The 14400-nt window shown below is 44.4% G+C and overlaps 1 protein-coding gene across 2 annotated transcripts; it reads right to left on the bottom strand.

Moving 5' to 3' along the window:
* Positions 1 to 93: 93 nt before the first annotated feature.
* Positions 94 to 10483, bottom strand: FIS1 (fission, mitochondrial 1). 2 transcript variants are annotated; one of them, XM_039849396.1, is made up of 5 exons: positions 10058 to 10483; positions 2668 to 2800; positions 1276 to 1352; positions 735 to 840; positions 94 to 404 (listed from the first exon to the last, which is right to left on the bottom strand). In XM_039849396.1, the coding sequence occupies exons 1-5, from the start codon at positions 10103 to 10105 to the stop codon at positions 307 to 309; spliced, it is 462 nt and encodes a 153-aa protein (XP_039705330.1). In that variant the 5' UTR covers positions 10106 to 10483; the 3' UTR covers positions 94 to 306. The 2 variants fall into 2 exon arrangements, with proteins under 2 accessions (XP_039705330.1, XP_039705331.1); XM_039849397.1 differs by lacking the exon at positions 10058 to 10483 and adding an exon at positions 3685 to 3841.
* Positions 10484 to 14400: the final 3917 nt, after the last annotated feature.

Below are 14400 nucleotides of genomic sequence, written 5' to 3'. Positions count from 1 at the left end.
AGAACACAGAGCAGGAAAAGACCATGCGTTACCCCGACCACTTCTGGGCCCAAGGGAACCCAACCCGCCCCTTCCTCAACAAAGACACAGAGGTTCCCAAGCCAAAGCCCAATTTTATTTACACTCATCTCGAAGCACATGATTTGAGGCTAAAGGACAAGTCTCAGGGAAGAGAAGGTTGCGGCCATAGTGGACAGTGATGGGGTATAGGAAAAGAAAGAGACAATAAGAATAGATGGGCCCCTCTCCAAGTGTCCTCCAGGGGCTCCCACGTATCCCTGGGTGGAGGAAGAGGTACAGTCTCGTTCAGGATTTGGACTTGGATACAGCAAATCCAATGAGTCCAGCTAATCCCGCCACGCCCAGGGCCATGCCTCCAACAATGGCCATGCCCACCAGTCCATCTGGAGAAAAGAAAAGAGAGACTGTCAGGAGTCTAGCCCCAGCCTGGCGGGACTCTACCACCTTCTCCCTGCCCGCTTCTCAACAGATGTGCCTCTCTACATGGAGTCACAGGGTAAGGGACTCCAAAGGTTGGACATAGAAGGCTTCCGGGAGTTTGAGGAGAAACTGATGGAGGGGGTCATTTAAAGTGATACCAGAGGGCCCAGGCATGGGTGTGGGCGTGTGGTGGGAAGAGAACTAAACTAAGAGCTGAGAGGGACCTGGGGATGATAGGGGTCAGGGAGACAGGAGGACTGGGAGTGGAGGAAGACAAAAAAGAAGGCATTCACCTTTCTTCATGGCCTTGTCAATGAGCCGTTCCAGTTCCTTGGCCTGGTTGTTCTGGGGCTCTGTCTGCAGCAACCCTCGCACATACTTTAGGGCCTTTTCATATTCCTACACTCAGGGAAAACAGCGTCCCTCCTAAGTATTCCAGCATTCCTTCTGCCCATCAGAGAGGCCTTCCCTTCCTTGCACTGGGGGTTCCTCCCTCTGCCTCCACCCCCTCCCTCCCTCTAGCCCCACCCAATGGAGTAGAGTCCACAAACAACCCCAACTGTGTGGGGGTGATAAGCTAGGGGAGATAACAACCTAAGACTTGAAGCTGCACCCCAATCCTGACGTCATCTTTTCCCTACACCCTCGGCACCAAATCCTCTCTCTCTCTCTCACTTTCCTTCAGCATCCTGACCTGCTATCATCTTGTACCCCGTACCCAACACCATCGCCTGCCTACTGCCTTCTTCAGGCTCTACTCTGGAAGAGAGAAAGGAGAGGGTGATGTGGCCCACTCAGTAGGGTCGAGGGGAACAAGGGAGTTCTCTGCCTTACCTTGAGCCGGTAGTTCCCCACAGCCAGGTAGAAGACATAATCCCGCTGCTCCTCTTTGCTCCCTGTGGGCAGCAGCTCTGGGGTGGGGAGGGAAGGAGAAAGGGTGAAAACCACTTCTCTCTTTTCCTAGTACTTGAATCTCAGAGACCCCTTCCACTCTGGGAATCCCTATATGATTTTAGGAGAAAGTCACTGTCTTTAGGCTGTGTTTCAGCTCCAGTCACATTCAGCTTCCCAGTCAGAGTTCTTAGGGCAGCATGAACCCAGGCTGCCCAAACACCCTAGTGATCCAATATTACAGTCAACCCTGGTTCATTCAAGTGAACTGAAAAGAAATCAAGGCACTGGAGAAGCCAAAGGCCTCTCTGTACTGTTTTGACATCTGTTGTTTCGATTACAGTTGCTTATTGCCCAAATAATGTTAAAAAGAAGTTTGCAGTCCCTCCCCTTTTAAAAAATCAGCTCAAAACTCATCTTCAATTAGCATTTCCTGAATGACCTCACCTGACTCTTAATTCAGTGACTTCCCATACACTTATGTGTTCAGTCATACTCTATGCACTAGAATTTAAGTAGTTTTGCAGGTGTTTATAAATCTTCCCAAGTGTCTATACTGTCTCCCCAACTAAACCGGCAACCCTTGGAGACTACTTCTTCTACTGCTGTGTCTTGCTGTAGAGAACATCTGGAAACTCAGAATTGGTCAGTCAGACAAATGTAGGATTACATGCATATTAAGATTCTTATTTTTATAGATTTATAATAGGCATCCTTTGCTAGTACACTATTTGCTTATACATGGTTACTTGACCAAGAGAAAGGGGTACAGAGAATTTTAAAGGTCAAATTTTGTGGCCTCTGGCAAATAGTGAGCCATCTCAAAACAACAGGAAATAGGGGTCTCATCAGTAAGGCGCCGTCTGTTCACGGGCTTTTGGCACTATCTTCTGCACTTCTTTGAGGCCACTCTCACAAAAGGTTTTCAGCAGCTGTGAATACACAGCATGGTGGGAGGCAAAGAGCACAGGACAGGGACACACAAGACAAGAGCATCAGTCCCAATTCGGCTATTAATTAATTAGCTGTGTGACCTCAGACAAGTCACTTTCTTTATGGTTAGACTACAAGATCACTAAAGTCCTGTGGAAATCAACATGCTCTGACTCTGTTTGGCAAAACAATGAGGTAGTAATTGGCCAGAAGTATACTGTACAGCCCTTTGCTACAGTGAGTTTATTGGAAAATAACTGTGAAGTGACTGTACTGTAGGGCCCCATGCTGAAAAAGGATCCCAGCACTTGAGATGGAGGGAGAGAATGACCAATTGCTGCACAGAAGGGCAGACCCTGATGGCAAATGGGAAGGGGAGAGTTGGGTAGCCTAGCACCTCACCCTCCAGCAGTGCAATGCCTTTACGGATGTCATCGTTGTACTTGCTTCGCACCAAGCACCAGGCATACTCAAACTGCGTGCTCTTGGACACCGAGCCTGCTGCCTTCTCAGCCTGAAATTTCTTTTCAAACTTCTGCCAGAGGAGAGGAGAGGAGTCATTTAGAAATGAAGGGGGCGAACAATTCTCTCTCAGGTCCTGAGTGTCCATTTCCCACTTACAATCCATCTTCCCCAGTTTCTGCCACATTTCCCTCATGGGTCTTGATACCTTACACCACAGGTTCTACTATCTCCATCTCTGGGACCCAGGCTTTCTGCTTCTTGTCGGCAGGCTGCCTCCTTGGGCAGTCCTTCTCCACTCCCCTCTACTTCCCTCCCCCTAGTGGTATGGCGAGGAGATGCCACCTGGTGGCGGCTCCAGGCACCGCTCCCGGAGCAGCTGACCCCGAGTGGCTGAACAGTAAACACGCCGTTCGACAACAGTCAGAAATGCTCAACAGCCCACGCAGTCCCTCGTTGGAGACTGCTTCCCCCACCCCGCCTCACCCTGTCGGCTCTGGACATTTTCCTATCTGCAAAACGGTAATAAGAATAGTGCCTAGCTCCCAGAGCTCAAAGATTGAGATATCGCCTGCATTTAGATTAGCACCGTGCCGTAGACAGTGAGCAATATATGAAACTTTATGGTGGTTGCTAGTTCCCCGCTAATGAAGGAGCACTCAAAAACAGGTCCGCACCCTAACCTCCTACTGTTGCATGCACCCAGAACCCGTCAGTCTTTACATGCCAGACTCCAGGCCCTGGGTCTGAGGCGTGGTAGCGCAGGAAACTACAACTCCCATTAGTCCCGGTGCCAAGTGGAACCTCTCAGCAAGAGCCGGACGCTGCAAAGGCTGCCGGGAGCCGAAGTTCGGCTTCCCTAAGCAAAGTTGATGATGGGATGAGTTTGGCCCCTGACTCTCTTCAGGACCCGCCCACCCGAATTTTTCCTTTCCTTCCCTCGGGGACAGGCCTCACCAGCAGGTCATCCACAGACACCAGCTCGTTTAGCACTGCCTCCATGGCCGCCGCCCCGGCAATCCTCACCCCTCAGACGTTACTGTGCCACCGTCTCCATGGCCCACTGGCAGGGGCGGAGAAACATTTCCGGCGTCCAGCGGAAGCGGGTCCCCTCCCCTACGCAGAGCCAATTGCCTCACGTAGCCGAAGCCGAGCCCGCCCCGCGCCGACCGAGAGGCGGCCCGCCCTTTCCACCCCGTAATGAGAACGCTTGGGACCGGTACTCCTCTCAATCCCACTGCGCTTGCGCCGCGTACGGTGCTGCTCCTGTCTCCACTTTCGTCTTTCCAGGTGTTCTGCGTATATGCCTTTCTCCACGGAGGCTGCCTCAAGAAAATCTGAGACTATGTCTCGGTGGTTAGCCCCCTGGACTGAAAATAGCGGAAAGAGGAAGGTGGAGCCACAGACATGGATCACATAATTTTAGGGACGAGTCTAAGCCTATTTACCCGCTGTCCTAAGACCATCTCTAGGACGCGGCCAGAAATCTGGGACCCTGGAAGCTACGTGACTTTTCAGTGCCTGCAAAAAAATCCTAAGTACTAGGGTTTCCAGAGCCTGTTACTCTTACAATGCAAGAAGATAGAAAACTGGATCTGTTAACCATACACCCAGAGACTGCAGTAGATGACAACGGGATACCATTAATGGGAATAAAAAGGAAAGCTGTTGCCATTACTTGCAGAGAGGGCCCAATCTTTTAAATATTATTTAGATAAAGCATCCTGTGGGTGCACCTGAGAGGTAAGGCCTGCTATGTGGGCTCAAGGGCAATGAGGACTTTGGCAGCGAGGAGCAACAAAACATGGAAAAGGGAAATGTTACAGGCTCCTATGGCATCTGTTCTCTGCAGTGATGGAACTGGGTAGGTAGTAACTTTCACATTCTTTTTACCTCGTTAAAGAGAAAACCACAGGCCCCAAATAGCATCAGTCAGTGCTAAAAGCACATGATACCAAACTTAAATTTAATACCTGACCTAACTGCAGTTTCAACCTCTTCCAGAAAAGTAATATTAATCAGTCTGGAATTTTCTGGTCAAGCACCAATAAGGTAAATCTTTCAGAAGGCCCCCTCCATTTCCCCTCTCTCTCCAATAGAAAGGAGACAATCTGCATTGTAAAAACCCAAGCCATTCCCTTTCCTCTAAAAGAAGATGTGCTGGTCTAAAAGTAATACTTTTTCTTTTGTTAACAGCAGCCTTCTAGTTCCTAGGTGGGATACTGCCCAATAAGTCACTTAACGAAATCAATTAGATCTTCAAATTTTCTCAGTTAAATTTTGTTTTATTTTAACAACCTTGACCCACAGTGCTCCAGTATGCATAAGAATGTAAGTTCAATGAAGGCAGGGACTTTATCTTCTTTATCCTTGTATCTCCAACTCCTAGAATAAGGTCAATGTTAAATAAATATTTATTAAATAAAAAATAAAGCCAACAATAGTACAGTTACGCACTGCTTAATGATGGGGATGTGTTCTGAAAAATGTGTTATTAGGCGATTTCCTTGTGCAAATATCATAGAGTGTACTTACACAAACCTAGATGGTATAGCCTATTGCTCTGTAGGGGAGGGAGAATATTTTTCCCTTCACACTTCTTGGTTCTTGACTGAGACATACCTGTAATAAAAGACAGATTAGCAGGATAAAAACAAAAGTTTAACTACATGTATACGTCCAGTATTCTTGGGAGAGACCCAAGAAAACTGAGTAACTCACCAAAATGGCTGAAACCATCCTGAAGGGAAAACGTTGGGGTTGGAGGGAGTCAGGTATGAGAGGTTACCAGAAAAGCACAATAAAAAAGTTTAAGGTTGTTATGCAGATTTAAGTCTTGGCCTTCTGCTTTGATAAGAGTTTCTAGGCAGTCATCCCCTCTTCCAGGCACAGCAGATTTGTACCCTTACAAATGCAGAACACAAAAGATGACTTCTACTTAGTTTTCAGAGTTTCTCCCAAGTCTGCTGTTTCTTAAAATTAACCAGTCTAAGATAATCCTTATGTCGAGTAGATATATTTTGGGGTGATAAATTCTGCTCCCCTACCGTATAGGCTACAAAACTGTAGAGCATGTTAGTGCACTAAATACTATAGGCAACTGCAACACAATGGTAATGCGCTGTGCTATGACATTACATCACTAGGCCATAGAAATTTTCCATCTCTATTATAACGTTATGGGATCACCTTCATATATGCAGTCCATCCTTGTGGAGCATGACTGGAAAGAGGACAATACAAATGCAGGGATTATCATCCAAACACCTTCCATGTTTGCAAATCCCCTTGATTTTTTTTTTTTTTAATTCTCATAATATTCTTGTGAGTTAGGTAGGCAAGTTATTCTTCTCTATTTGGGTTGGGCAGAGCACAAGATTTTGATATGAGCTCAGTAAATTTTGACAGAAAAGTCAGTTTGGGAACTGGCTCCATTATTACCACTAGCATAACAGTCAAAGAGAAAAATTCTTTCATTCAAAGAAGCATTGAGGATCTAATTTTGGCTAGGCCTTGGCAGAGGGGATAAAAAGATGTATATAATATGAAGCAGACCGGGACTGGAGACAGAGGGTAAGTACTGGCAAGGGATCCAGGAGGCCAAAAACATATTATTTTTATTAGGATTTACTTCTGTGGAGTGGCCTACTGTACTTTAATCATCTTTGTATCTGCTGTAGCTCTTGGCACAGGCCTGGCACATGGCAAAAGCTGCATCAGAGTTTGTTGAATATACATAATGTAAGGAAAAAAGAATGCCTTATTCAGTTGGCTCAATTCTGTGCCAACAAAGAGATCTGATTTTGTGTCTTTTCAGGTCTTGTTAGTATAGCCATCCACCTTGTTTCATGGGGATAAGAAATAGTGCCTGTTAATGTTACATCTAAATTATGTTTCTCCATCTACAACCAGCATCCAAATGCAAACCACTGTCATCTCTGCCTGGATGACTTCGACAGCTACCTCACTGGTCCCACACACATCCATTCTTGGCAAGTTACCATCGATTTACCACCCAGTAGTCAGAAGGGTCTTAGAAAAACACAATTCTCAATTTATTGCCCTTTGAACAAAGGCCAAAATCTTGTAATACAATCTACAATGTCTTCTATAGTCTGGTCCATGCTTAACTCTGCCTCATCTCTCCATTAATACTGTTAAAAAGTAAAATTCAAGAGTAATATTGAGGATCTAACTGACTTTATTAAGAAATTCATAAATTGGGCAGCATCCGCTCTAGCAACTAGAAGGACTCTCCAAGGGGTTGTATAAAATGGAATGTTTTTTATAGGAAAAAGGATGGGGTAAGGGAGCCATTAACAAAAGATTATATTTAGACCAAGATATCTTCTTTTGCGGGGGGAAGGTAATGGCAAGGGTTTTTATCATGCAGATTGCTTCTTTTTATGAAGGATGGAGAGGGGCCAAGTGACAGATTATCTTACTTGTGCATGATCATAAAATTCTAGACTGGTGATTAAGATAAACATTTCTGAGAGAGGCAGTTAGGTCAGGTATTAAATCCAGGTTTGGAATCATTGGCCTTAGCACAAGTGACACCATTTTGGGCCTGTGGTTTTTCTCTTTAATACTATCTCCCCCTGTCTGTACCCCATCCCCACAGGCTGCCTTTCAGTTCTGAAAATCCCTAGTGGCCACAGGCCCTCTGCATAGGCAGTCCCCTCTATCTGGAACATCCATCCCTTCCTTCTTTTTCTTATTTGGCTCATTCATTCATTCAACAAATACTATTGAGCACCTACTATGTGCTGGCACTGACACCAAATAAAATTAAGTTCCTCTTCTCACGGAACTTGCATTTTAGTGGGGAAAACAAAAAATAATTGAACAAGTAAATAACTAAACACAATAATGTCAGGAGTTAAAAATGCTATGAAAAAAAAGCATGGTAAAGGAATTGTGAGAGAACAGGATACTATTGGAGGATACTAGTGTCCAAAGGAGCCCACTCTGGAGAGGTGACCTCTGGGCAGAACACTGAAGTGAGTGAATGAGCCATGCAGGTAAATGAGGAAGAACATTCCAGGCAGACAGAGCAGCAAGTGAAACACATTCAAGAGGGAATGTACAAGGGTTGTTTGAGGCCTAGCCAGCAAGCCAATGTGAGTCGAGTGGAGTGGGCAAAGGAAGGAGTGACAGAAAATGAAGGCAGAGAAGTAGCCAGGGGCAGATTATGTAGGGCCTTGTAGACTATAGTAAGGAATCTGGATTTAATTTTATGTGTGATAGAAAAACATAGGAGGCTTTTGAGCAACAGAGTAAAATGATCCATTGTGAAAAGATCCCTCTGGTTGCTGCTGGGGAGAAGGCTGTAGGGATAAGAATGAAAACAGGAGGCCAGTTAGGAAGCTATTGTGGTTGCCCAGGCAAGAGACTGGTGACCTGGTCTACAGAGTGGGGGATGTGAAGGGATTTAGAATATGTGTCCAGAAGGTACAGTCAGCGGGTTTTGCTGATAGGTTGGATATGTGAGAGAGGAGAGTAAGATGACAGGTTGTGCCCTGATTGACCTGAGCTTTAGCTCTAAGATTCTTTCTTAGAGAAGACCTTCTCTGTCATCCAGACTAGGTGAGGTCTCCTGCAGAGAGGGAGAACGTTATCTTTCCTACATTTTCAGAATATAAAACTGTAACCTGCACATTTCTATCTTTGTTAACACTGTTTTTGTGAGTCACACAAGTATTGGTTTGAGTACTGGTAATAAATTCTACCAGGAGCCAGAGACTCTTCTGCTCTTGTCTGTTTTTTTTCCTGCATATGGCCAAAAATCACACCAGAAAGGTGCTATTATTGGCTCTATTTGACCTATGAGGAAACTGAGGCCCAAAAAGGTTAAGTAATCTGCCCAAGGTCACCGAGCTAGAAGTGGAGGAGCTGGGATTCAAATCAGGTACTGCTTCAGCTAAGAGAAAGCTGTGCACTCAGAGGAGAGATCAGTTAAAAGATAAATAGGAGAGAAGAGGACAAATTCATAAGTACAGTCTACTTATTCATCTTTTAAAAATTTAGGCATAAATTTGTAATTTTTTGTTGGTTTACAATAGAGGATTTTCCATAAGCAGCAGGAGAACCAGGAAGAAACTATTCAGCTTTATTAAAAACCAAAACAGGCAAAACAATCCTGAGAAACCTTTGTTTAGCTAATACAGCAGTAAAATTAAAAACAAAATCCCCAAACCATCACCAGTGATGCTGAAATTGTAAAACTGGTTTCTGCCTCTTAGCTAGTGGCCAGTATTTTTAATTGACACTATCTTCAGTTTGTAATTAAACCTTGTGTGATGATGTGATTAATGCCACCCTCCTGTACTTGACTGGAAGCTACATAAGGGCAGGGCCTATGTCTATTTTGTTCATATTATGTCCCTAGAGCCCAGCTCAGTACCTAGCAGCACTAGATAATCAATTTGTAATTGTTGCATAAATGGATGTTGCCGTTGCCATTATTTACTTTTTGGAAAGCAATCAGACAATATATAGTAAGACCTGTAAGCTGTAATGTTATTTCACTAGAATCTCTTGTGAGAAAATATTCAACAAAAGAAAAAAAAAGGAAGGCATGAAGATATTCATTCCTATATTATCTGTGAAGGTAAACAACTAGTCATATGGATTCTATGCATGTGGATGGTAATATTCAAAACAAAAAAAAAGCAGGTACTTCTCAAATTTAGTCATGTAAGTGGGCAGAAGGGAAACTGACATATTTTGTTAGGAGTACTAACACTAGAACTGGTACTTGTTAGCACATTCTGGGCTCTGAGCCCCTCCCTTGACCACACCAGAAGTTGGAGACTGTTCTGGACTTCTGTCCTACAGCATCTTGGTCAGTGGTCAGCCCAGAAAAAGTGCTCAGCAATAACCTGAGCAGCATTTCACTATTAGTGTTCTTCTAATCTTCAGGGATCGGTCTCCTCTACTTCTCACTTTCATCTATTATCCAATCAGTTGGGAAATCCCAGCAAGGGTAAAGCTAACACATTCATCCCATCGATAAACATTTGTTCAGGGCCTACTGTGTGCCAGGTGCTCTTCTAAATGCTGGGTAAGATAAGTGAACAGACACAGTCCTTCTCTCATGGAAGTTACATCTTAGTGGAAGAGACGAAACTCCATTCTGTCGCCATACTCCAACAGCCTTCAGATTTTTCCTCTTCCAACCCAGCCTGGCTGCCAGTTATGTTTTAAAATGCAAATCAAGCGTCCATATGTTCGCAGATCCTAATTAAAATACCGTCTAGGCTACTCAGGACATTGTTTAAATTTCTTATTATGCACATTAAAGCCCTTCAGGATCAACCCTACTTACCTCTGCAGCCTTATCTCCAGGCACCCACGCGCCCAGAGACGTTTTCATGACAGCCACCTAACACCCGGAATGCTCTCCAATCACCAAACATCTGAGTTCCTACACGGCAGGCAACTGCCTGGTTCAGGGCCGTTACCCCTCCATGAAAGCTTTCTTCTACTCGGCTCCGCGCCTCAGCTTCTAGGAGGTACAGCATTTATCACTCAATCCTACAATCCTTTATGTGGACAGGGACTGTGCCTCGTTCACCTCTCTGCCAAAGGGAAAACAGCCAAAAATCGTTTGTGGGGTGAATGAAAGAGAAACGACAGTCGCTCTAAAACGCACGCTAAGCAGCTCTGGAACGTCTGCACTTCCGGGTGATGGTTCGTTAGGCACCCGGTGAAAGGAGAAGTGGGTGCCTCCTCCGGGGATGCTCTAGGAGAAGGGCTCGGTGGTCCGGAGGACCCACGGATACGCGAGGGGAGATCTCGGCGTTAGCGTCTGCGCAGTACCCGCCCCTAGCGAGGAGGAGGGGCCGAACGGATCCCGGCGCGGGACGCGGTGGGGAGTAATCCCTCTGGCCAGTTAACGCGCGCGGCTCCGCGGGAGGGGCGGGGCGCGGCGCCACGGGGAGGCGGTGTGGAGGCCTGGGAACACGGAACCTTACACCTCGCCGGGTTGTTCCTTGTCCCGGCTCTGTGTCCCAGGCGTAACCGAAGTGTTACTTGCTAACGCTTGCCTCAGAGACGCTGTCTATAAATTAAAAATTTTCGCTAGCCTCCTTTAGAGTCTGTCTCGATCCAAAAGTGTGTGATGAGTACACACAAAAAACATTCACACTAATCACCTGGGATCTTGTTAAAAATGCAGAGTCGGATTCAGTAGATCTAAGGTGATTCCCCAGATGCTGCATTTCTAACAAACTCCCAGGGGATGCCAGTGCTGAGGATTCTCTAACAAAGGTGTCAAACAGCGGTTCTCAAAGTGCATTCCAGGACAAGCAGCATGGGCATCACCTGGGAATTGTTAGGGATGCAAGCTATCGGGGCCCCCTCCACACCTGCTGAATCAGAAAGTCTGGGAGTGTGGCCCAGCAGTCGGTGTTTTCAGGAGCCCTGTAGGTGAGTGACTCTGATGCACGCTAGAGTTTGAAAAGCCCTGGACAGCTGGAAATTCAAACTGAACCTCATCCCACCAGCAGACTTGTGGCTGTGGCTGACTTGAAGGTATATAAATTCATCAACTGTCGGGAGTCATCAATTTGCTCTATGCATAAGAAGCAGACAGAGCCAGTCTACATATATAGGGAGAAGAATGGAGACGAGAACCTGTGGAGCCAACGAGAAAGATCCTGAGGGCAGAGCTGCCTTGGGTGGCTGGTGTCTTTTCAGATCCTGGCGTTACCTCTCCTGAAGGAAACTTCAATCCTCTGGTTAGATTCTGTGGAAAAGTTTGTTCTCTTTCCCCTCCACCCCTTTAAGCTAACTCAAGTTGATTTCTATTATTTGCTATAAATGTGTAATGTAGGGAATTTGTGGAGTTTCTAATTCTCACAATTAAATATTGCAAAAAAGCATAGCACAGAGCCTGCCAGGGAACTTGGAATGCTCAGACCCTGGATGCCCACCTCCCGAGGATTGGTCATAGGTTTTACATTTTCAGGCAGTCCCCAGGGCAATCAAATAACTTAAATCATGGGTTATAATCATATCACGTAAAGTTTTAAAACCCTTTTATTTTTGTTACCAGAACAAAAGGGGTCTGTCTGCCTGTGTACATCTTAGTCAAAGAAAAGATAAGTACAGATTTTACAGCAAAGAAACTAAGGCTTTATCTTAGGGAGTTGCAAGTCCCAGAAACACAGGCAAGCTACTGCTCTCAACAACTTAGCCTTCCCCCCCGCCCCCGCCCCCCGGGTGTCTTGGGAGTACAGATCATACAGGGAAAAATCAGTCATCATGGAAACTAAGGGAGTTGGGGTAGGTGCTACTGATTGGATGATTGGATGATTGGACGGGGCTGGGTTAATTGATCATTGTGTTGGGTTCTAAATCAGCCATGGTGCCACCCAGCTAGTCTTGTGACCTGGTCCTGTGCCCTGGTCCCGTGGCCTGGTCCTGTGGCCTGGTTCCATGGCCAATGGGGTTGTTGTTCTGTTTCCATGGACCTGGAGCTGAAATACATCTAGGGCTAAGATGTTATCATAGTGTAACCGAAACTTATTGTCCTGATGATTATATACCTGAAACTTGATAAATTTTATGTCCTAGGGCTTAATGATTAAAAGAGAAAGCATACAGGGAGAGAGTGGAAAAAGCAAGTAAGTCACAATGCCATTATCTGGGCAAAATCAGCTTAAATCAGAAAAAACTATATTAAAGAAATAAAATGAAATTTGTGTGTGGTTACAATTAAAAGTATATCACAGATTTAAAAAAAAGTACCCAAAACAAAAATATGCAGCTCAGTGATTTTCACAGAATGACCCGACATATAACCACCCCCTCAAGAAATAGAACACTGCTGTTGCTGAATTAGAGTACGTGTGCCCGACGCTTCAAAAAACCAAAACTCAAAACGTCAGAGTTTGTAGTAAGGAAAAGTTTATTGATTGAGAAGGTGCCAATTGAGAAGATGGGAGACTTAAGGGAGACTCAAATCCATCTTGCTTGCTGGACTAGGTTAAGAGGTTTTAAGGGGCTAGGGGACACTGATATGCAGAAATGCTGGGAGGTTTTAACTGGAGGACCTTGGAATTTGGCCATTTATGGTAAAGAGGTGTCAACAGTGTATCTTCCTGGACAACGGACCCTAGGCTTCTGAAAAGGTTGCAGTGTTCAGTATCCGGTTATGTCTTGATCCTTTGGTTCTGTGGAGGTGGGTGGGTGAGACTTTGGTTCCAAGTGCAACTGAAGGCCAAAGTTCTCTCTTCTGTGCATGCTTTGGCTGCATGACCCTCAGTCCCAGTCTGCTGTCCTTGAAAAACAACTCAGCACCCTGTCAAACAGGACCATTTTGAGCTGGCTCTGCGGTTACATTGCCAGTCTTCCAGAAGCACCCCTCCCGTAATTAGGACCCACCATCAATATTACACCCTTCTATCTCTTCAATAGTGAACACTATTCTGATTTTTATGTCCACAAATTATTTTTCTTTCTTTCTTTCTTTCTTTCTTTCTTTCTTTCTTTCTTTCTTTCTTTCTTTCTTTCTTTCTTTCTTTCTTTCTTTTTCTTCCTTCCTTCCTTCCTTCCTTCCTTCCTTCCTTCCTTCCTTCCTTTCTTTCTTTTTCTTTCCTTCTTTTTCTTCAACTCTTTTCTTTCCTTCTTTTCTCCTTTCTTTTCTTTTTCTTTTTTCTTTCCTTCCTTCCCTTCCTTCCATCCTTCCTTCCCTTCCTCTTTCTTTTTTCTTTCTTTCTTTCTTTCTTTCTTCCCTTTCTTTCTTTCTTTCTTTCTTTCTTTCTTTCTTTCTTTCTTTCTTTCTTTCTTTCTTTCTTTCTTTTTCTTTCTTTCTTTCTTTCTTTCTTTCTTTCTTTCTTTCTTTCTTTCTTTCTTTCTTAACAACTGCTCTCTCTCTCTCTCTCTCTCCTCTATATAACAACAACAACTTTCTTTTTCTTTCTTTCATTTTCCTTCTCTTTATAGTTTTACCACCTCAGCATACACCACTAAATACTATAGTTTAGTCTTTTATTTTTTTAATTTTTATTAGTTTCAAGTATACAGTACATTGGTTAGACATCTATATAGTTAGTAAAATGACCTTCCCAATTGCTCCTTCCCTTCCCTGACCTTCCCCAGACCTAGCCAATGTATTAATGTTAATTGCATTCCTTATGCCATGCTTCCCATCGCTGTGACCATCCGTCAGCTACTAATTTGTACTTCTTTAACACTTCACCCCATTCTCCCAGCCCCTCAAACCTCCCTCTCCTCTGTCCATCACCAAATTGTCCACTATATTTGTGAGTCTGTTTTTGATTAGTTTGTTCTTTTTATTCTTTAAATTCCGCATATAAGTGAAATCATATAGTATTTATACTTCTCTGTCTGACTTAAATACCTTTGAGGTCCATTGAAGCAATATCTTTTTCCATTCCCTTCCTTTTCATATGTAGGGGGTCTTGTTTTCTTATCCTTTTAGCCATTCTTAGCACTTAATTCTTCCCTTTAAGGTACTTCTTGATAGGAATGTAGTTACCTGTCTTTATTCCTGTTTTTGATACATACTTTTCTTCTTAAAGAAGTCTCTCAAACATTTCCTGTAATTCTGGCTTGGTGGTGATAAATTCCTTTATTTTATTTTTGTCTGAGAAGTTCTTTACCTGTCCTTCAACTCTAAATGATAGCTTTGCTGGATAAATT

Source organism: Pteropus medius, unplaced genomic scaffold (assembly GCF_902729225.1).
Source record: "Pteropus medius unplaced genomic scaffold, Ma_sr-lr_union100, whole genome shotgun sequence".
Lineage (NCBI taxonomy): Eukaryota > Metazoa > Chordata > Mammalia > Chiroptera > Pteropodidae > Pteropus > Pteropus medius.
The sequence above is the reverse complement of the archived record's forward strand: the minus strand, read 5'-3'. Positions and strand labels throughout refer to the sequence as shown.